General features: G+C 45.6%; 1 protein-coding gene across 1 annotated transcript in view; it reads right to left on the reverse strand.

Annotated features, from left to right (window-relative positions):
* Window positions 1–21974, reverse strand: part of STUM (stum, mechanosensory transduction mediator homolog) — a 320454-nt gene that overhangs the window by 147898 nt on the left and 150582 nt on the right. Inside the window, exon 2 of the mRNA XM_078649876.1 lies at window positions 287–470. Within this exon, the coding sequence (XP_078506002.1) occupies window positions 287–470 (184 nt within the window). The remainder of the gene's footprint in view (window positions 1–286; window positions 471–21974) is intronic.

A 21974-nucleotide genomic window follows, 5' to 3' on the forward strand; every position in this document is an offset into this window, starting at 1 on the left:
ATAATAGCAACACAAATATAGGACATGCTCAGTGCAAAAATAATACCAGCCTTTCTTAATCAATTTATTGTATTTTATGAGTAAGAAGATGGATGTCTTCTGTCAGGGTTCAACGTTTATCCTTTAGAGAAGCGCATGAGAATGTTATCCCAATGCACTTTTTCATTGCAATCTTTACTAGTCAGTGGTCCAGGGTGAGGCCGCCCAATGGGCCTGTTCTTCTGACGTCATCTCAATGCCTGGGAATTGAACAAAAAACAGACACTACCAGAGTAAAGCTTTGCACTTACTGGCAAGGATGACCATGTCCATTCCCCAAAATATACTCATGATCCAGCCCACCATGACGATGGCCGTTAGGCACTGGATGAGGGCGGCGGCGATGTTCAACCAGAACACGCAGCACATGTGTCTGTCCGGGAGATCCGTCCGGGCGCCACAGAGTACGGTGAATGCAGACACAAACGTCCCTGGAAAAAGACAGACAGACAGCCTTTAGTGATGAGGAACTGATGTGCTTCAGTTCAGAGTCACTCAACAATGATCTTTTAGTTGACATGATACCCATGATAGCATAAGGAGATCCTGCATCCATATGATCAATTTTCACAGATTGGAGGGAAAATAACCCTGAGTGCAATATTCAAGGAAGACTTCCTCTTCTGATGCTCCACAAACACAGCTGCCATGATTCCACTCCCTAGCTATCCATGCACTGTAAGGAATATAGCATGTTACTATGCATGCTATTACATCGAGTTCTATTACAAAGTGGTCGTTACAACGACTGCGTTGTTAGAACGCGATACCTTTACATCGCAAGTCATTAGATCGACTTGCTGTAGTTCCTGGACTTAGGAATAGTATAATTTACTATTCCAACTCCAGCGTGTGCAACAGAAGGGAAGGTGTTGGAATAGTAAATTATACTATTCCTTAGGTTAGAGCGCCCCCTACAGCAAGTCGATCTAATGACTGCGATGTGAAGGTATCGCGCTCTAACAACGCGTTCGTTGTAACGACTGCGCTGTAAAAGGAACGCGATGTAATGGCAGCATTATAAACATTGTTTCCCGCTGTAAACTACCACCCCTCCCACAAATCAGACTCCAAACGTTTGGCTGCTACAATGAAATCTACACAAGTTGGTGTGAATTTCAATATCCTCTGTAACACATGCACACACACACAAACGCGCACACGCATGTGCGCATGCACACACACTCCCAAACCCTTCCCCCACCTTCTGAAACAAGAAGGAGGGTACAGACAGACGTTGCTACCTCCCTACATGATAGCTAGGAATCTCATCTAAGGTAAATTCAGTCAACCCAACACCTTGAACCGCCCCAGGGAATTTGCTGCTCCAGGCGGAAATGCCCAAGTGCACCCCATTACAACGCTACATTTCCAGAACACTTCAGCACTGATACACACATACAATACATGTAAGTAGCTCAGCTATTTTAACATACGCTTGCATTTATTTAAAAGGGAAATTATAGACAACAGCAATATCTCAATAGCAGCCTCGAAACGTGCTAACATGATGTTTAAGAAACAAACACCCTGGCAAAATGCAATCAAAAGCTGGATTGCAATTGGAGACCTTGGATGAAAAGGTTTTGATCTCCCTTACTTCTTGTAACCCCAGGTAACTGTATGGGTTTGCCAAGTTATAGGACTGGGTATGTCAGCAACAGAGGTTCCAGAAGCATAAACATGGAGGCAGGCTCCTCAGAGAATCCATCCTTTTGCTGTACATTCAACCTTTATTCAAAATGTCAAGGTTTTATTGGTGCAAACCTAATACCAGACTACAGTAGTGCAGTTTAACATACCATAGCAAGCTTAGGGAACAAAAAACAAAAGAGACAGGTAAGATTAGCAGAAGGGACAGACTGCACAGACAAGGCACATACAGTCTGGACATACTGGTGCATGCCTTTGTTTGCATGCATTGCCAGGCCTATTTGCTTCAGCAATGCTTGTTTAACAAGTGTATTTGTTTGTGCTGGTTGTGTTTGAGGATGAATGTATTGTGAGTTTTGGATCTAATGGTTTGGCAGATGGAAGGATGAGTTGGTGGGTGATAGCTTGGCGGATCTATGCATTCCAAATCACATTGGGAAAGTTACATTTTCTGTGCTTAGGAGCCATTCTTGACTACCACAAAGCATTGTTCCTAAAGCTCGTGTTAAGTGTTACCTTTAATTCACATTCATGTCAATGAATTACACAGCGATGGGGTACAATTAAAGGCTCAGCAACCCCCACTTTGTTTTACAAAACGCTCCTATTTTCAGATTTTAAATCTAAGATGTATGAAAAGACGGAGCAGATCGAGTAAAAATGAAACATGGTGGGCAGTCTGAAGATGGGGGCATGGAAAGAAGGAGTGTGTCCGTCTTGGGTCAATTTTGTTACGTTACATTTCAGCCATTTTGAGATATTGGAGGCTGCAATTGACTAAACACTCGGCCCTTCGTTTTTGATTTTTTTTAAACACGCCTAGAACATGTAATAACATAAATACCATTTAAAAAGTGTTTGTTTAAATGAAATAGAGCTGTTCAGTATGACTCAGTATGTTACAGCACTGCCCAGTAGAATGACCAATACTGCCCACTACTCTCAAGTATTGCACTGCTGATAAATATTACTCAGTGTTGTCCAATAGGAAAAACTGCTGATAAATATGAAGCATCAGGCGAATGAACCACAATAATGTAAATCACACCACACACCAGACTGGCCAATATCTCACAATGCTGCCTGATGTGACGCTTGGCAAGGTGGCATTCGAGGTCTAGCTCCCCACAACCTAAGCGCTGATGGGGGGCACTAGGTAGAGGCTGACAGCATTGGCTAGACTTCACTCTTTCTGCATGGGTGACATTGGGCGGGATGGTGTCTTCAAAACGACTGACCAGATGATAGTGTGTAAAAGGCCGCTTTAAGGAAACAGGTGCACAGTATGGCAATACCCCAAAAACTTGGCTCTACCCCAAACATACTAATCATAAACATGGGCTTCAATATACATTTACTTAACCATCCACAAAGCCCCCCTCCCTTAAGCAACCCTTCCAAACCAACCAAAATCCAACCACACACTCATCACACTTAAATCCCCGCATAACATAACCTGTGTGTTTGTAAAGCGCACCTTCCCCCCTACCGAGGTATCTTGGCGCTGAATAAAAGATGTTTGTTGTTACCCAACTCAATGGTACTCATTTTATCGGCCTCAGATGGGTGAAAAGCTGAGTGGACCGGCCTGGATTTGAACCTGTGACCATGCAGTCAAACACAGGCCCCTGCAGTAGATGCATTTGTCCACTAAGCCCCAGATCCAGCATCCCTCCATCGTGTATACACCAATGTTGTCCTCTCATTTCATTCATAAACTCCCCCTCCCCCACAAAGCTCTACTGAGTCTCAACATGAGCAATGCTTGCTTTACTAAACCTTTAAACTCGTGTAGGAACCGCCACGCAGCTGCTTATAACACAACAACATAAATTACCTCCTTTACCCTGTGCACCAACCTCATCAAATCAAAACTTTTAGGGAGGGGTGGGTGGGGAAACAACTAAAACTAAATCTGCCAACCGGGGTGCACCCACTAAAACGGCACTCACTAATAGTACCGCTTGCTTAAACCTATATAAAACTCGCCCCGGACCAATCACTGCCCCGTTTCTGACCCTACCACCCACCCGAACATTCCTGGGGGCAGGACCTTCTGCTCAGTCCCCCAAAACCATAATTGTTCACCCTGCCCCAGTTTGTTTACTACTGTTCAATGTGGCTGTATTCATGCTGGTGCACACTTGCCACCTCTTCTGATGTGGAAGGCATGGTATTGCCCTTTCAGAAGAGCTACTGCACACCGCCTTTGGGGTGCAGGGTCAAGACTGATTTGCATATGGCTGGGTCCAAACTGGAATGGCATGGTGAGCTAAAAAAACATGGATTTAGGCCCCGATCTCTGTACTGGGGTGAATGGATGACATTGTTCTGCATTCTGTCTAGCCCGCACAGAAGTCCTGTTTTAAAGTCCATCCATTGAGTGCAGATCTCTTTAAATCTCGGCGTGCCTGTAGTCTCTGCTTGCATGCAGCGAAGAGGCCATGCCACTGGTGTGTTCCATTACACTCGGTATGGGACCACAACAGGAACGCTTTGCATGAAGGACAGGTGTGAACTCAGCATTTAGAAAGCTAAGCCGGACTTGCCCAATGGGCAATGAAGGGGATGGGCGTGGCGTGGGTTGCCAGTGCCAGGGTTGGTCTTTTTTGAAAAATGGGGGCCCCTGCCTAAAAGGATAAACCCTAGCAAGGTATAGTATCTCTTTGTAAAAACTGAACTGTACACACCGGGTTACGTGCAACGATACTTCTGAGTAACTTAGACGTTATAGAGATAAATCAATGTCTACCAAGTGGCGTTGAATGTTGAGTTTTTTTTATTATTTCTATTTATATATATCTCTTTTTTTGAATTGTATATATACTTTTTATCAAAACTTATTTCCTTTATATTTTTTGTACACACTCTAGTTTTTTCTATACATCAATTTTTTCCATTTAGTGCATGACAATTATTACACACTGTCTAATTCTTAAAATATCTACACAATTACAAACTTCAAATTATTAACACAGAATATATTCCTTTCCGACGCGTTTCGGCCATTCGCCTTCCTCAGGAATTCTGTGGTTTCCTTTGACACATCAACAGTTGCTAAAATGATGAGAAATAATATTTTAGTGTTATATTTTTTACAACTTGTGACTTCTTCTCAATGTCTGTCAAGTTACTTCTACTCTTTCATTTCTCTTTAGGATAACGTTTGCTATTCTTATAGTGATTAATCAAAAGCTATGTGTCAACCCTGTCCTGCTCTGTGCTGCCGTATCTACCTTTCTGTACAATTATTTACAAAAACTATACATTTATATACATATTTTACATTTCTTATCCAACAGTTATATACAATAAGAGCATCAGTTACTTAATTCATAAATGCATTCTTTACATACAGATATTTTTAACTTTGTCTATTGCCTGCAGATGGGAGCTTACACCGATTATTCATGTAAGGACAGATGGGAATTTGATGGGGAATGGGGGTGAATTAAGAGGCCCTTGTACGTCGTGCAAGTCACGCTAATTATTATAAGTTAGGTCTTCATGGGTTTCTATAGTTATTAAACCTATTACCATTATGTATTGCCACTTGATTGTGACCACGTACCTATTCTTGTATGACGAGGGCACTCAGACTTGAGTACTTAGCGTTTCTTTATTTAATGGTTGCGTCCCCAATGACTGTGTTCTAAATGGGAAATATATGCACAACTCCCCATTGTATGTAAAGAATGCATTTATGAATTAAGTAACTGATGCTCTTATTGTATATAACTGTTGGATAAGAAATGTAAAATATGTATATAAATGTATAGTTTTTGTAAATAATTGTACAGAAAGGTAGATACGGCAGCACAGAGCAGGACAGGGTTGACACATAGCTTTTGATTAATCACTATAAGAATAGCAAACGTAATCCTAAAGAGAAATGAAAGAGTAGAAGTAACTTGACAGACATTGAGAAGAAGTCACAAGTTGTAAAAAATATAACACTAAAATATTATTTCTCATCATTTTAGCAACTGTTGATGTGTCAAAGGAAACCACAGAATTCCTGAGGAAGGCGAATGGCCGAAACGCGTCGGAAAGGAATATATTCTGTGTTAATAATTTGAAGTTTGTAATTGTGTAGATATTTTAAGAATTAGACAGTGTGTAATAATTGTCATGCACTAAATGGAAAAAACAGTGCCAGGGTTGGACCATTAGCACTTCCTGGTTCCCTTCCACCATTCCAATATTGAGACCCTTACCCCCAAGCACATCTATTAGATTTGAAGAAAATGTTACCATTTGGCGCCCTTAAGAATGTTGCCACCGGTGCAACTGCCCCTGTGGCCCCGACCATGCTACGTCAAGGGCTTTCCATGCTGGGGGCCAAAGCTGTCAACTAGGCCTATGTTAACAGAGACTCTATTAGGCACCTTTGACTCTTTAGCTAATACCCCTTTGGCGGGTGGGGGAGGGAAGAGGAGACCATCTGTAGAGACTGAATGTAACAGAGGAAGAGAGTGTGAATGAGAAAGAATGAATGCAGGAGAAAGAGAGGGAGAGAGAGATAAATATAGAATATGTGTGTGTGGTTTGAGGACCCCTTTGTGGAAGGAGAAGAACTGTCGATGGGGGATGCTGCTGGTGCAATAGCAAAACTCTCTTTGTGACAGAAGATGGCTCCCTCACTCCCCAGATACTCCACTACCTATCGACTAGGCTAGCATGATATAAATACCGCATATATAGGTGGATGCCACCAGGCACTTGCTAGATGCGGCTGCAGTACCAAAGGGGTGAACAACACTTACAACGCAACTTTTACATCGTAGAGCCTTTACAACGCAACCATTACAACGCAAACTATTACAACGCATTGCTCTGGGGGGCGCTCTAGGATAGGGAATAGGTTAATTTACTATCCAATAACCTTCCCTAGTGTCCACGGGGACTGGAGTTGGAATAGTAAATTAAACTATTCACTATCCAGCGCCCAAAAGCACTATGCGTTGTAATGGACTGCGTTGTAATACTTGCGTTGTAAAGGCATGCGATGTAAATGCATGCGTTGTAGTGTCATACATCCTACCAAAGGATGGGGAGCAGTGAAATGCCCTTTACCTTGGGGGGCAAACCCTTTGCACTAGCACTGCCTCTAGGCACCAATCAAAAATCCCCCAACACTGCAAGCCACAGCCTTCACTCAAAGTCTGCTCTCTGTCCATGGCAGTAACATCTGCTATCTAAAATCAAACCTTGAAACGCAATATTCACTTTCTTAAAATACCGACTTTTATACTGTAGGGATAAAGGTGTTGCATATGAATGTCACTGAAAGCCTTTTCTACTGTATAAACTAGGGAAAGTTAAATGTGTAAATTGTGGAAAATAAAATGTATGAATTATGGAAAGTAAATTGAGAAGGATTTCAGATTTTTACTTAAGATGAGATATCAAATGTTCTGAAAGCAAGACAGGGAATGTACCAACCATGGTTTCAGAGCATATACTGGACACAGTTCAACTGCCCAGTGCATGTATTTGCACCATATTTTACATGCTTATATATGCATAATGAATATATGTGCACCACATTGATGTGTAGTTTGCACTTTCCACAATGCATATCTGCATACTTAATTCCTACAAGTTTTACACCTGTACAAAACATGTCAGTGTGAAACCTTTTCGCACCGTTTACACCTCCACAGTTGACTCCCTGTGTACCTCATGCCTCCAAGGTATTACCTTCATAGTGCACGCCACACCAAGTACCTCTACAGCATACACCTTCTTTGTGCATATCTCTGCACCATATACCTCCACCACATATACCGGTACAGTGCATATCTTTGCACAAAATGTGTACGGTTCGTAGCTGAACAAAGAACATGTGCACTGTCAGAAACCCTTCCAGTGCCACAGGACACGCAGGAGCTACTAAGTCAAACTGTGGGGGTGGAGGAATTTTACTCCTCGTATGTTGGGCCCCACCTACAATGAATTCTGAGTAACTGGGCCAAGTACCATTGCTGCACTTGACTTCCAGGATAGCGTGGTCCAAGCAGTCCAAGGCTCCCTTGGGGGGAGGTGGATACAGGATAGTGATCACGGGCACACAACTCAAAATGCAGGCAGTAGCAGCAATAAATCCTTGTCCAGCAAAATACTCACTTTTATAGAAAAACAGAAGTATTTTATTTTCTGCTGTTCTCAGTAGAAAGGAGAAATACCACATTCACAAACAATTACACATTCCTCCCCTGAGGTTGGGGCTCTAGCGTTGTCTGTCTCACTCACTCTTCGCGTTAGCGATCAAAGTTATTCCCCATCCACTAATGGTAACATCCATGGGTCTGCCCCACTAGATGTCCAAGTCTCCAGAGTCCACTATGACTATAACTCAAAGTTAATAGTCTTCCAGAGCTACTATGCTAATTTAGCATCAAGTTTCCCGGAGGCCGACAGGTCTGAAACCAATCTCCTCCGCATCTGCACGTGTGAAGTGTATGGAGTTCCTGATTGCACCCCATCCTTGGGCCCAGGTGGCAGCTCTCAGCAAGTACAGAGTCTCTCACTCATGGTCATCCTCCCAAAATGTCTGGAGGCTCTCTTTGGCTCCTCCTGCAGGGTTAGTGTTTGGATGGTGTTCTGATGGGTTGACTACGTCAATCCTGTGGGGTTGACTAAGTCAATCCTGTGTGGGGACCCTCGCCTGGATGATGGTGTGCAGGAGTTTCCACTGCTTTCTCTCTACTCCAGCAGGGGCAGAACAAGTCTTAGTCCTTGGTGGTCCTTGTGACCCCCTTTGACATACGAGGTCACCCCATCTCACAGTCCACGGGCTCCAGCCCGTTCAGCATGATGATATTCTCCACTGCAGCAACTCCTGGCATATGGGGTTGCCGCCTCACTACTGCACAAGCCTATGGCACTTACCGCACAACAGCCTTTCCCACAACAGGCCCTCTGGCATACAGGGTCAATACCTCACTAGCACACAAAGCTATGGCCTTTACAGCATGGCAGTTTTTTTCACAGCGGCCTTACCTGGCATACGGGGTCACCACCACGCTACCGCACAAGGCTTTGGCCCATACCGTGCCTCAGTCTTTTCCACGGTGGCCCCACCTGGTGTATATGGGGGTTGCAAACTCTGTCCTGCTCATGGGCAACGACCTGATCAGTGCAGCAGTAGTTTCCTCACACCTCGCACAGGGAGTCCACTCAAGAGGGCTCCCCACTGGACCTCGCTACCTCCAATGCTCTCCTCTTCCTCACTTGGCACACTGGCCTTAGCAACCAGACAGGCACTGGTCTCCAGGGCAGGTGGTCTTGGATTCTCTGGATAATGTCCCCTCACTCAGCAGTGAGACTAGTAGGCATGGCCCCCCAGTCCTGGTCACAGGGTCTTGCAGAGCTTCCCCTTCTCACACAGCCCATCTGGCTGCTTGGCAGATGACAATGTTTGGTGTCTCGAACTCGCCCTCTTATAGTCCAGTTCCAGACATCAAATATGATTTAGGTCTGAGTCTTTGAATATTTATGTTGGGGTTCTGTTTATTTTTAAGTGTTTACTCCTCCGCTCCGTCTTCCTCTAGAAGAGCAGTCTGTCACAGCAGGGGACTCTCCAAAGCTCATATTCCCACAACACAGGCCTTGGGAGTGAATAGAGTTCACTCCTGGATGTCAGCCATAGTGATAAGTGCCTCAAAAGGTTAGCCCAGGGCTCCCAGCCCTACATTGTATGATTCCCTTATCAGCACCATTTCCCTCCTGGAATGTTCCAAGGCCCCGTCATTGTGACCTCACAGTGAATCAAAGACCATCCTTTGAAGTGTACAGGGGAAGCCTTGCTCTCCTCTCCACAGTGTGTGTCCCAAACAGCTTACAGAAATGCAGCAATGCACAAATCTGTATGGGGGCCTCTCGCTACCTCTCTACCTCCACTCCATGTTACACCATGCAGGCCTGGGTCTTCCAAAATGGAACCTAGGGCCCTCCATGTATTGTACCATCCATAGGCACACATATACTCCTACAGCATACACACAATGCACAGTAGTGTACCCTCAATGCACTGTAGCACTCATAGGCTGTTCACTGCTTAACTGAATGATTTATACCCGCACGGTATATATGTGTCCACCAAATGTCAGGAAATGCTCAGTGCATATTTAAGTTCCAGCTGCCTGAGAAGATTTTACATATACAGTAAAACTACTCAACATATACATGTGCACCGTGTCTCCGCTGTTATAAATTCACGGTACACATATATATATATTCACAATACACATATATATGTATATATATATATATATACTAGCAGCCCGTCCCGATGTTGTCCGGGTATGAATTGCTGCCGGCCAGTAGTATATTGTTTTGTAGGATTTCGTTTAGATAGCATTTCTTATCTGTGACAGGCCTGTGAAACGCTCCGATTCACAGTGCACTGCTGATGCACTTAAGAGTGCGCGTTCAGTAGTGTGTGAACTCGAGTTTCCCTACTTTATTTTTCCTTGCAATATTCTATAGCGCGAACTCGACAACATGGCATGAGATCAATTTACATTACAGAAGAACACATTCATTTGTGGTAGGCACGGGGAGACAAAGCGATTTGCCTAGAATCACAGGATGTTGAGCTGATGCCGAGATTCGAACGTAGCTCCTCAGCTCTAAAGTTCGCAATTCTAGAACTTGTGGCGGGAGGTGTGTCTAAAAGTGTATGTAGGTGCTGGCCATCAATAAGAGAGACCTGTGCATTTTTCAAATGGGTGGTGAAAAAATAAGTATGTTGCTGGAGATGTGGGCCGCCGTGCCACCAATGTACTTATAGGGGGAGGGTAAACACCCATTATTCCGCAACTTTCTTCCCGCATACCATCACTCTGCATACTTTCATTACGAAAGTACCATGACTCCGCAATGCCATTATAACGCATGGCATTACATTTTATATGCTTTTACCGCGCATACATTTACAACGAAATTCGTTGTAAATGCATGAATGGTAAAAGCATGTTTTTTTTAATGTTTGGATAAGGTATGTATGGGTATAGGGGTATATGTTTTGGGGTACTGAGGTATATGTTTTGGGGTGTTTCAGTATTTTAAGGGTTCAGATATAGTTTTGGGTTATGGGGTACAGGGGTAGTTTTAGGGTTTACTATAGGTATGGGTTTTGGGGCACAGGGGTATTTTTAGGGTTCAGGGCTAGGTTTGGGTTTTGGGGTATAGGGGTATTTTTAGGGTTCAGGGGTAGGTTTTGGAATACAGGGGTATTTTAAAGGTTCAGGGCTAGGTTTGGGTTTTGGGGTACAGGGGTATTTTTAGGGTTCAGGGCTAGGTTTGCGGTTTGGGGTACAGGGGTATTTTAGGGTTATGGGGTAGGTTTGGGTTTTGGGGTACAGGGTTATTTTTAGGGTTCAGGGCTAGGTTTGGGTTTTGGGGTACAGGGGTATTTTTAGGGTTCAGGGGTAGGTTTGGGTTTTGGGGTAGAGGGGTATTTTAAGGGTTCAGGGCTAGGTTTGGGTTTTGGGGTACAGGGGTATTTTAGGGTTCAGGGGTAGGTTTGGGTTTTGGGGTACAGTGGTATTTTTAGGGTTCAGGGCTAGGTTTGGGTTTTGGGGTAAAGGGGTATTTTTAGGGTTGAGGGGTAGGTTTGGGTTTTGAGGTACAGGGGTATTTATAGGGTTCAGTGCTAGGTTTGGGCTTTGGGGTACAGGGTTATTTTTAGGGTTTAGGGATAGATTTGGGTTTTGGGGTACAGGGTATATTTCTAGGGTTAAGATGGGTTAGTGTTTAAGGGTGTTGGGGTATTTTAAGGAGTAAGGGTGGGTTATGATTATGGGGTGCAGGGGTATTTAAAGGGAGCAGGGTGGGATTAGCACACGATATGAGACATGGCATGAAGGGCGGAACGTACCACACGCCCCCAGCGTTTGTCATGCCCCCAGCACACGCCCACAGCACAACGCAGACACGCCCACAAGGGACTACTTTGCTGGCACGGTTCTTTTACCTTTTAAATGTATATGGTGGGCGTCTGCATAGCCTATGTCCTTCTGCTGCAACTGCCCTTTCCAACGCTGTATTGGGTGTTGTGATTGGTGCTGTGGTTCCTGAGATTACTCGCCTCAAAGGTTTGGATTCTCTCTTTATTATATTAGTATGGATTCACTAAAAAAAACATAGGTTTCAGGCACGTTATAGTTAGAAATTAGCACTTAACAAACCTTAGAAATTCACTGAAAAAAACAGAGCTTTCAGAGAGGTTATAGTTAGTTTGACATTTCACTTGGAAGAGGTGTGGCGCCGCGGCCAGGGCGACTGACGCTGGAATCTGGGGACCACGGTTCGATCCCCGGCTCCGGCGGCAGGTTAGCCCAGCACCATGTGACTCTGGGCAATAGCTCGCTTAATCTTCCCGACGGCCCCCAGCGCCTAGAGACCCTTACGGGTGATTGTGCGCGTTACAAATGTGGACTTTACTTTACTTTACTCGTACAAAACCAGTGAAATTCAGCCATTATAGTTAGTTCAGCTAACTATAACTCCGCCCCTGCAATGCACTGCTGATGATGTCACATATTACATCATTCATGACATGGTCAGTGACATTACTGATGACATCTCAAATGACATCACTGATGACATCACTGGTGATATCATCCAGTGACTGTGTGTTTCTATAAAGTTTAAATATGTTTTATATATATGCCAAAGTGTATTGAAGAATGAGTGGGTGTATAAGTGTGTGGATGGAGGATTTGTTAGGTGCGTAACTGTATAAGTGAGTGATTAAATGTGTCTTACTGAATGCATGGGTTAGTGACTAAACTGTGTGAATGTCTGTATCAGTGTGTCTGTTGTTGTGTAAGCTGCTGCATGGGTTGGTGAGTAGCTACATGAGTGTCTATATAGGTTATTGATTGGTTGCCTGAGTATCTGTATGGGTGCCTGAGTATTCGTGTGGGTGGGTGGGGGGTGTGTGACTTTGTGCATAGATGTGTGAGTGGATGATTCACTGGGTGTATGGGTTCAAGAGTGTGTCTGTGTGGGGCTATATGGGTGAGTGAGTGCGTATGGCTGGGTTGGTGAGTGAATGGATGTCTCAGTGGTATATGTGGGAGTAACTACATATGTGGAAGGCAGTATATGTGAGTGTTGGAGTATAGTAATGACTATATGTGAGAGTGCGTGATAGTGAAAGTGGCTGTATGGATGAGTGTGTGCTTGTGTCAGTGATTGTATAAGAGAGTAAGTAGGTGTTAGTATCTGTATGAATTGATGAGGTGGTGTGTGTATAACTGTATAGATGAGTAAATGGGAGTGTGATTGATTCTTTACATGACTGACTAGGTGTGGAAGTAACTGTATGGGTGAGTGGCGGTTTGTGAGTGTCTGTATAGGTGTATGAGTGCATATGATAGTGCTGTATTGATGAGTGACTGCATGTATGAGTGACTATATGGGTGAATGAGTGATGTGTGTGTAGACCTAGGAATCAGTGAGTGAGTATGTAGTAACTGGTATTGGTGTGTCTATGGTTTCGAAAATTGTACTCTGTATTTTAGAGTGGGTGTACCTAAGGTTATATTATGGTGTGAGGAGGTGCATCAGATTATCACGTGGATGATGTCATCAGTGATGTCATCAGTGATGTCATTTGAGATACCATCAGTGATGTCATCGGTGATGTCACTGACCATGTCATGAATGATGTAATATGTGACGTCATCTGCAGTGCATTGCGGGGACGCGAGTTATAGTTAGCTGAACTAACTATAACGGCCGAATTTCACTGGCTTTTTAAGAGTGAAATGTTCAACTAACTATAACGTCTCTGAAACCTCTGTTTTTTTCAGTGAATTTCTAAGGTTTTTTAAATGCTAATTTCTAACTATAACGTGCCTGAAACCTATGTTTTTTTCAGTGAATTTCAAAGGTTTTTTAAATGCTATTTTCTAACTATAGCGTCCCTGAAACCTATGTTTTTTTCAGTGACTTTCAAAGGTTTTTCAAACGCTAATTTCTAACTATGCCTACAGAGGTAGTACATGTTAAGAAAGTGGAACACAGGCACAGAAAGAAGCAAGACAAATGCAGAAAGAGGCAACAGAAGTCCAGAAAGACAAATAGAAAGTGCAGGAAGAAGCAAGAGATATGCAGAAAGAACCAACAGAGGATCAGAAAGTGCTCCTGTGCCCCCATATTTTTCCTGACAGGTACTGGTGGTAACTGACTCTGACCAACCAGGCCTAGAGCCAGTGCTATGCTAAAAGACACTTAGAATACAGTAAAAATACCTACAAACACTAGGGAACAATATGCGTTGGGGTACCCCTGTGATTAGCATGACCTCATTTGTAAGGCCCTAGTACATAATAGGGCATTGGGATTAAAACTACCTCTAAGTCAGAGGTGCAGAAAATATGCTTCTTCAAGTAGTAGTCACATTTGCTGAGTGGTGGAGAAAGGGTGCTGGGCCTCCGACCAGCGCTCAGGAATTCCGTTGCGTAGGATTTACAGGAAGTACCAGGAGGGCTTCTTGTGACAAATAGGGACCCTCTCCTCCAGTCAGGGTAAGGGGGTACACTCCTAAAATAACCCCTGCTCACCCCCTTGGTAGCTTGGCGCACGCAGACAGGCTTATCTCAGAGGCGGTGTGTAAAGCATTTGTGAACACAAAGGGGCACATTAGGATGGCAGGCGGACATCCTGTCGGAACCAGGGACGGGGTCCCGTATGTGCCATTAGGATGCACCTGCCACAGTGGCGGGCGCATCCTGCATCACTAATATAATAATATTATTAGGAAGGCATTTTGTGCATTCCCATGCACAACATGGCAGGCACCGCGCGGTGCCTGCCATGTTGGCAATGGAACTGGTACCCCCCCCATGTGCACCCCCACACTGCCGGAGTCCCTGGGGGCCCGCAATTGGCCCCTAAACAGACTCCGCATGCCTTTCCGTGGCCGCCACGCCATGGAAAGGCATCTGTTAAGGCACAAGCTAATATGGCTGGCGGTGTCTATTAGACACCGCCACCGTATAGAACCCTTTTCCACCCGGTCAACATGTCGACCGGGCGGAAAAGCGGCGGACGGTCTTTCCGTCCGCCGCGGACCCCCCAGCCATCCTAATATGACGGGGGTCATTTGTGCACGGATGGCGGGCGGATCGCCCCAGCCGGGCTGGCGGCGGCGATCCGCCCGCCATCCTAATGGGGCCCAAACAGGGATCCAGTGACAACACTACAAATGGATGCCATACAGGTGGTATAGTTATAAAAAATAAGTATCTTTTATATAGATTTACCACAAGACCATAAACGATAAAAATAATCCACAATACTATTAGAAATCAAGAGTTCCTGTTAAAAATGCTTAAATCAGAGTTCTGTGCGAGCCGATAGCCCTGTCCGGCTACAGCGTTGCTGAAATAACACAGAGTCTAACAAATCCAGCAGACCGCATCGGTACGGGCCCACTCAAGTGTCGACAGACTCAGTCACAGTACCTTTACTTGAGGCGTTCGTCGCGGTGCAGAAAAGAAAGCATTGCAGGACGCGTTGTCCCTCACTGCTGTGCAGGCAACGTCCCGTTGACAGAGTCGGTGGGTCCGAGGCGTACGTTGCAGGGAGAGACGGTGCTTCGATGCAGTGCTTGCAGCTTGCGGTGCTGCTATATAGAACAAGGGGAACCCAAAGTAGCAATAGGTCTGGGACCTTGGGAGTATACAATATTTCACGAGACAGTGGTCCCAAACAACAGTTTCAATTTAAAAACAAAAATATATATAGACCAAAATTGGAATCTATATTCAATGTCCAGCCGGACAAATTTTAATAATCAATATAATCAAATGTGGCAAGATATCAAACACTTTGATCGAGTATTATCTCAACTGCATACCTTATTGTGGTATTGGATGCGCCAGACCCCCTATTACGGGAGCTTCACTTCATTCTATCGGATTGGACCGGAGATTAATTTACTCGGGCTCTTGCCTTATTCATCTCAACGACGCACACAACTCTCCATTTTGGAGTCCTTACGCTCTTTCATCGGAGTGCACCACGGGAGTTGATGTAGCCCTAATGGATGATATTGCCTTGCTACTTTTTATTAGTTTGTGGAGCCTATAATTGATTTAAACTGGCATCTTTCGCATAAAAATACCACTAAAATACCACTAGAAGAGCCAAATAAAACTGGAGAGTAAAGGCATGTATTGATATGTCCTGATGATGATCCCGCATTAAAAAGGGATCGAAACATCGTCGACAGCTTACACTTGATGATTTGAACACCTTTCTATTGTGAAATCACAGAAAGTGTATCTAATTAATAATTGTTTGTCATAATTTTGATCAATTTACAGACTCTTTCTTGCCTTGTAACTGTTCGTTTTTCTATGTTTGTATGTATGTGGTAGTTGGACACAGGCTTGTGTCCCACTTGGAAATTGTTTGATATCTTGCCACATTTGATTATATTGATTATTAAAATTTGTCCGGCTGGACATTGAATATAGATTCAAATTTTGATCTATATATATTTTTGTTTTTAAATTGAAACTGTTGTTTGGGACCACTGTCTCGTGAAATATTGCAGCTTGTGGTGTGGCAACAGAGCCGGATTGCGGGAGCTGGCGTCGATCAGTCCGCATAGTGGTACAAGTCGGGCGGTGCATCGCGAAGGGTGCGAGCAGTGCCCAACTCCGATGCGTTCACAGGACTCGAAGTCAGCAACAGTGATCGTGTTGGTCAGACCAGTTCGATTTGGTGTATCGAGGCGTTGCACGTCACAGTGTCCCCAAGTCGCGGTGCAGGCAACGGCGCGGTGACGGCGTCAGGACGGAGTTGGTGTGCTCAGAGCTTGCGTTGTTCGATGCAGACGTTGTTCGATGCAGTGCCTACAGGACACCGGGCTGGTCGTGAGAGTCGGTCACAGCTCCCTGCCTCGGTAGCCACTGAAGCAGCATTCCTAGCAGCAATCCACGAAGGCTGGTGAAGTCTACTGGTCCTGAGACTTTGGTCAGGGGGCAAGCTCTTTTCCAAGCTCTTCGAGATCCTTCACAAGTTGAAATAAAGCACACAAAGTACCTTTCTCCTTCCTTTGGCAGTCAGGCAACCAGTGCAGGCCAATCACCGAAGCAGCACTTCAGCTTAGGGATAGTCTCTCCTCAGTTTCTTCGGGTTCCTCTCCACAGCAAAGGTTTCTTCTTGTAGTCCAAAAGTGATCTAATTTCTTGGGATTGGGGTCCCAATATATATACCCCAAAATCCTTTGTCTTCTGAGGGCAAAGGGGCTTTTGCCCAGTCCAAATGAGTTCTGGAGCACTCTGTTGACAAGACTCCTTCTTTCCTTTCACAGTGCAGGGCAGAAACATGAGACGCCCCCCAGGAGGTGGAGCCAGCATTGTGGAGGGAAAGCACAGCCCTGGAGCACTTTGTTGACATGATTCCTTCTCTTCTTTCACAGTGCAGTGCAGAGACATCAGCCGTACCGTAGGAGGTGGAGCCAGCATTGTGGAAGGCAGGCACAGCCCTATTCAGGTCCTAGGTGCAACTCCTCCCACCCATCTAAATGCAGATCTCTCTATTCACCACCGGCTGACTCATTCTGTCTCTTGGAATCCATCAGCCATGTCACTAAAACTCCAGACAAGGAATACACAACCTAGCAGAGGCAGGCTTGGATAATTAGACAAGAAAATACCCACTTTCTAAAAGTGGTATTTTCAACACAGAATGTTAAAATCAACTTCACTAAAAGATGCATTTTATCCTTCTGAGTTCGGGCATACTAGACTCGAATTTCTACTGTGTTCCCTGAGTCAGTTAGGATTATAAGATGTAATAATCTAACTGCCCATTCTGCTCTATGGAGAACAGTTGGCCTTGCAATAGTGAAAAACGAAAATGGCTGTAATTCACTATTAGGACATGCCACACACATCAGGGCTTGTCCTACCTTGTACTTACAATGCACCCTGCCTTGGGCCTACCATAGGAGTGTCTGATATGAAGAAAAGGGAAGGTTTAGGGACTGGCAACTGGGTGCACATGCCCAGTCAACATGGCAGTACTAGACTGCACACAGGCTCTGCAATGGCAAGCCTTAGACACACTTTTACAGGCCATTTCTGTGGGTGGCACAACCAGTGCTGCAAATCCACTAGCAGCATTTGGTTTACAAGCCCTGGGCACACTCAGTGCACTGTATAGGGCCTGACAAGTAAACCAAATCAGACAATCATGGAATCACTAATCCATACATCAATTTATAACAGGGATAGCATATGCACTTTAGCACTGATCAGCAGTGGTAAAGTGCCCAGAGTCATAAAACCAACAAAACCAGAACAGACAAAATACAGTAGAAAGGCAAAAAGTTCAGGGATGACCCTGCAAAAAGTGCCAAGTCCAACACCACCGCTCTACAAATGGGCTCCCTAGCACGCTCTTGGATTGGGATTGAAGTCCCCTTCACTGCTGGGGGTCCTTTAGGGGCCAACTAGCCTACCTCTTACCTCCAGTAAGCCCCGCACAGTGGGATTGCTGAGAGGTAGACAAAGGCCACACACCCTTTCTACGCCACTCTGCAAACACGCCCCCTGGCGCGTTGTTAGATGGTGAATTAATTTCCCTTGAATAATGAGGGTCCCAGGGGGCCAACTAGCCCACCAGGTACCTCCAATATGCGCCACAGAGCTGGATTGCAGAGAGGTGGTCTAAAGCCACGCCCCCTTTTTACACCACTCTATAAACGCACCTCTTGGCGCACTGCTGCTCGGGCGATGAAGTCCACTTATGTCCTGAGGTCCTCAGGACACAAGAGGAGCTCATCGCCCCACCAACAATGTGCCAAGAAGCGCGTTTGCAGAGTGGTGTAAAAAGGGGCGTGGACTCGGACCACCTCTTTGCAAGGCAGCTCTGTGGCGCATATTGGAGGTAAATGGTGGGCTAGTTGGCCCCCAGGGACCCTCAGTATTCAAGGTGAATTAATTCCCCATCTAACAATGCATCAGGGGACACATTTGCAGAGTGGTGGAGAAAGGCGGCGAGGCGAGATGGCGGGTTTAATTCCATTTTTTTTTACAAGGGGTGCTGTGTGGCCCCCCTTCTTTTACATTTTTTGGGCCCTGGGGACCCCATCCCCCGGGGCCTGACCCCTATTTATTAAAAAAAAATGTGTAGGGGGCTGCGTGGCCCTCCTCCCGAGGCCAATTTGGCCCAATGGACACCATCCCCCGGGGCATGGCCGGACTTTTAAAAAACATTTTTATTTATTTATGTGGAGGGGGCCGCATGGCCCCCCTCCTCAGGCCAATTATGACCCCGGGGACGGCCTTTTCATTTGAATTTTTTTTTATTAGAGGGGAGGGGGGTCACGGGGTCCCCCTCCCAGGCCACTTTTGGACCCGGGGACCCCATTGCCCAGGGCCTGGCCTCTGTGATTGGGGCTGTCGGAGGCCCCAATGCCCCCACGGTCCCATCAGCTCCCGACCTCCTGCAGGAGCCGGCATTGCTTTTGAGCAAGGGGAGCTGCTGACATGCAGTTCCCCTTGCTCAAAAGCAATTCTGCTTTGCTTCATTGAAGCAAGATCAGGTTTTCCTGCTCTTGTTTTAAAGAAGCAAAGCAGAGTTTGCTAAGGCAGGGCGGGAGCCGAGCTCCTGTCCTGTCATAGCAAACAGCAATGTAGGAGCCGGCCCTGGGGGGTGGCGGTCCCCAGGGCCATCAAGGACTCCAGAAGGGGGTACCGCGCGACCCCCTCCCTTCCTTTTCAAAGCCCCAGGGAGGTGGTGGTCCCTGTGGGTTGGGGGTCTGTAACAGACTCCCGTATTTCAATATTTAGTGCCCCGGGAAGGTGGCGGTTCCCAGGGCATGTGGGATGGGCTCGAGCCCCCCCACATATTTATTTTGAAATAAAACAGAGCCCCGGGGAAGTGGCGGTTCGCAGGACTTGGGGGGCCCAAAAGCCCCGGGGAGGTGGCAGTCCCGAGGGCTTGGGGGGTTCAAGGCCCCTACCACACTTTTTGCACAATGCCCCAGGGAGGTGGTTTTCCCCAAGGATGCGGGGGCCCCCACGGCCCCCCGCCACATAATTAGGCATGCCCCCGGGACCTGGCCAACCCCGGGGCCTAAATACAACAAAGCGCGAGAGCCAATTCTTAATTCTTTTTTATTTTCTTGGCCAGATTTGCGAACCCAGCGTGAATTTGGCCGATTTTGTTTTTAAAAAAATGCTTAGGGACCCCCTGAGCAGGCCTAGGGGTCAGGGTGTTTGTACCCTGCCCCCTTTTCATGTTTTCTAACTTTGTTTCACCCTTTTTCTTGTGACTCGGTTAGCGCGTCACAAGATGGCTGCCAACAGTTCCTGGTTTGGAGTGTTGGCAGCCAATCAGAGTGAAGAAACCCTCCTCAGTGCTCAGGAACTACTGAACGGATTTACACATTTTTTTAAAAAAAGGGCGCACTCTAAACCAAGACCTACCTATATGCCAAATTTGGTGTAATTCCGTTCAGCAGGTCGGCCTGCAGCCTGTAACAAAGTTTCCTATGTAAAATAACATGGGGCCCCCCTTTTTTCTCAGTCCCCGAAGATTCGTCAAACGGCGCCAAAGATATTGGCAAATCAAAAAACGCTTTCCCTATGGAAACTAGGTTCTAACTATCACTACCTACTGGCAACCGCCAGTAGGTAATATATATATATATTAAGTATGCACACAACATCTGAAAGATGCTTTAATTTTTGGTCCATGGTATGGTGTTTAGCAAGAAATGAGTGAGGAGTTAAGCTGTTTGTATGCTTGCAGTTAACCAACTAAAAAGTGTCTGCTAAGTTTGTGGTTGATAATCTGGTCATTGGAATGTGAGTGGTAAAATGGGTTGAGGCTCATAGTTAGCAGTCATGGTTGAACTTGGAAATTTTCTTGCCAATATGTCGGTTACCGTTAAGTTTGATTGGTTGGTGGTTGTTTGGTTAGCTTCAAACTGCAGAGTTTGTTTGGTTGTGTGTCTATTTTCTATACTGGCCTTGAGAATGTGTGGGTTTGCTGTATTGGCATCTAGTTGAGGGTTTATAGGTTGGCCTTTCGAACAGCAAGGTTTGAATTCCTGCTCTTGGTGTTCCTGTTGTTTGTGTGGTGGCCTTTAGAAGGTATTTGATAGGTTGGTAGCTGGTAGAAACAGGATATGTCGGCTTCGAACAGTTTTGGTAGATTGTATGTCTGTACAGCTCTTGAGTTCCTAGTTGTTCTTATATTAGCCTTTGAAGGTGTACTTTTGTTAGATTGGTTGCTGGTAGAGAGTTGATAGGTCGGCCCGCGAACAGTAGGGTTTGATGGCTGTGTCTCAGTCAGGCTCTTGGGCTCCTACTTGCCTATGGAAAGCTTTGGTGTGATAGTTTGATGGCCAATGTATGGCCTGAGAACTGGGTCGTTTGGGAGGTAGTACATCTTGGGTTCCTAGTTATTCTAATATTGGTCTGTGAAGGTGTGGTTTTGAAAGACTTGTGGCTGGTAGAGGGTTGATAGGGTGGTCTTCAAACTGTGGGTTTTGGTAGGATGTGTTCTATTCTGACTCCTGGGCTCCTAGTTGTTCTTATCTTATACTTTGGAAGGTATGGTTTTGATAAATTGTTGACTGGTAGTGGATCGATAGGTTGGGTGCTGGTAGATTGTATATCAGTCCAGCTCCTGGGCTCCTATTTGCTCTTACATTGGCCTTTGGAAGACTTGTTTGAATAGATTGGATGTTGGTAGAGAGTTGCTAAGTTTGGCTTCAATCTTTGAGATTTGGTAGTCTGTCTCTTGGGCTCCTTGTTTATTCCTATATTGGCCTTTCGAAGGTGTGTGTTTCCTAGATTGGTGGCTGGTAGCAGGGCCGAACTGGGAACAGAAACCGGCCCTGGCAAACTGCTCAGCTGACCCCCCTGGGGTGAGGGGGAGTGCAGCTGAGCAGTTTGCGAGGGCCGGTTTCGGATGATTTTGTTACAGGGGGTGATATTTCCAACTCCCGGTAACAAAAACGACCCCCCAGGTGCCCAAAAATGGCCCCTACCCTAGCAGCCTACCGGGGGAGCGCCCGGTGCCCGCTTTAGCCAGTCAGGCCCTGGCTGGAGAGAGCTGATAGGTTGGTGTTCAGTATATTGTGTGTCTATCTGGCTCTTGGGCTCCTTGTTCATTCTTATATTGGCCGTTTGAAAGCTTGGTTTGATAGATTGGTGGCTGGTGTACCGCTGATAGGTTGGTGTTCGACACGCTGTGTTTCAGGCTGGCTCTTGGGTTCCTAGTCGTTACTATAT

This window comes from Lissotriton helveticus, chromosome 6 (genome assembly GCF_964261635.1).
Source record: "Lissotriton helveticus chromosome 6, aLisHel1.1, whole genome shotgun sequence".
Lineage (NCBI taxonomy): Eukaryota > Metazoa > Chordata > Amphibia > Caudata > Salamandridae > Lissotriton > Lissotriton helveticus.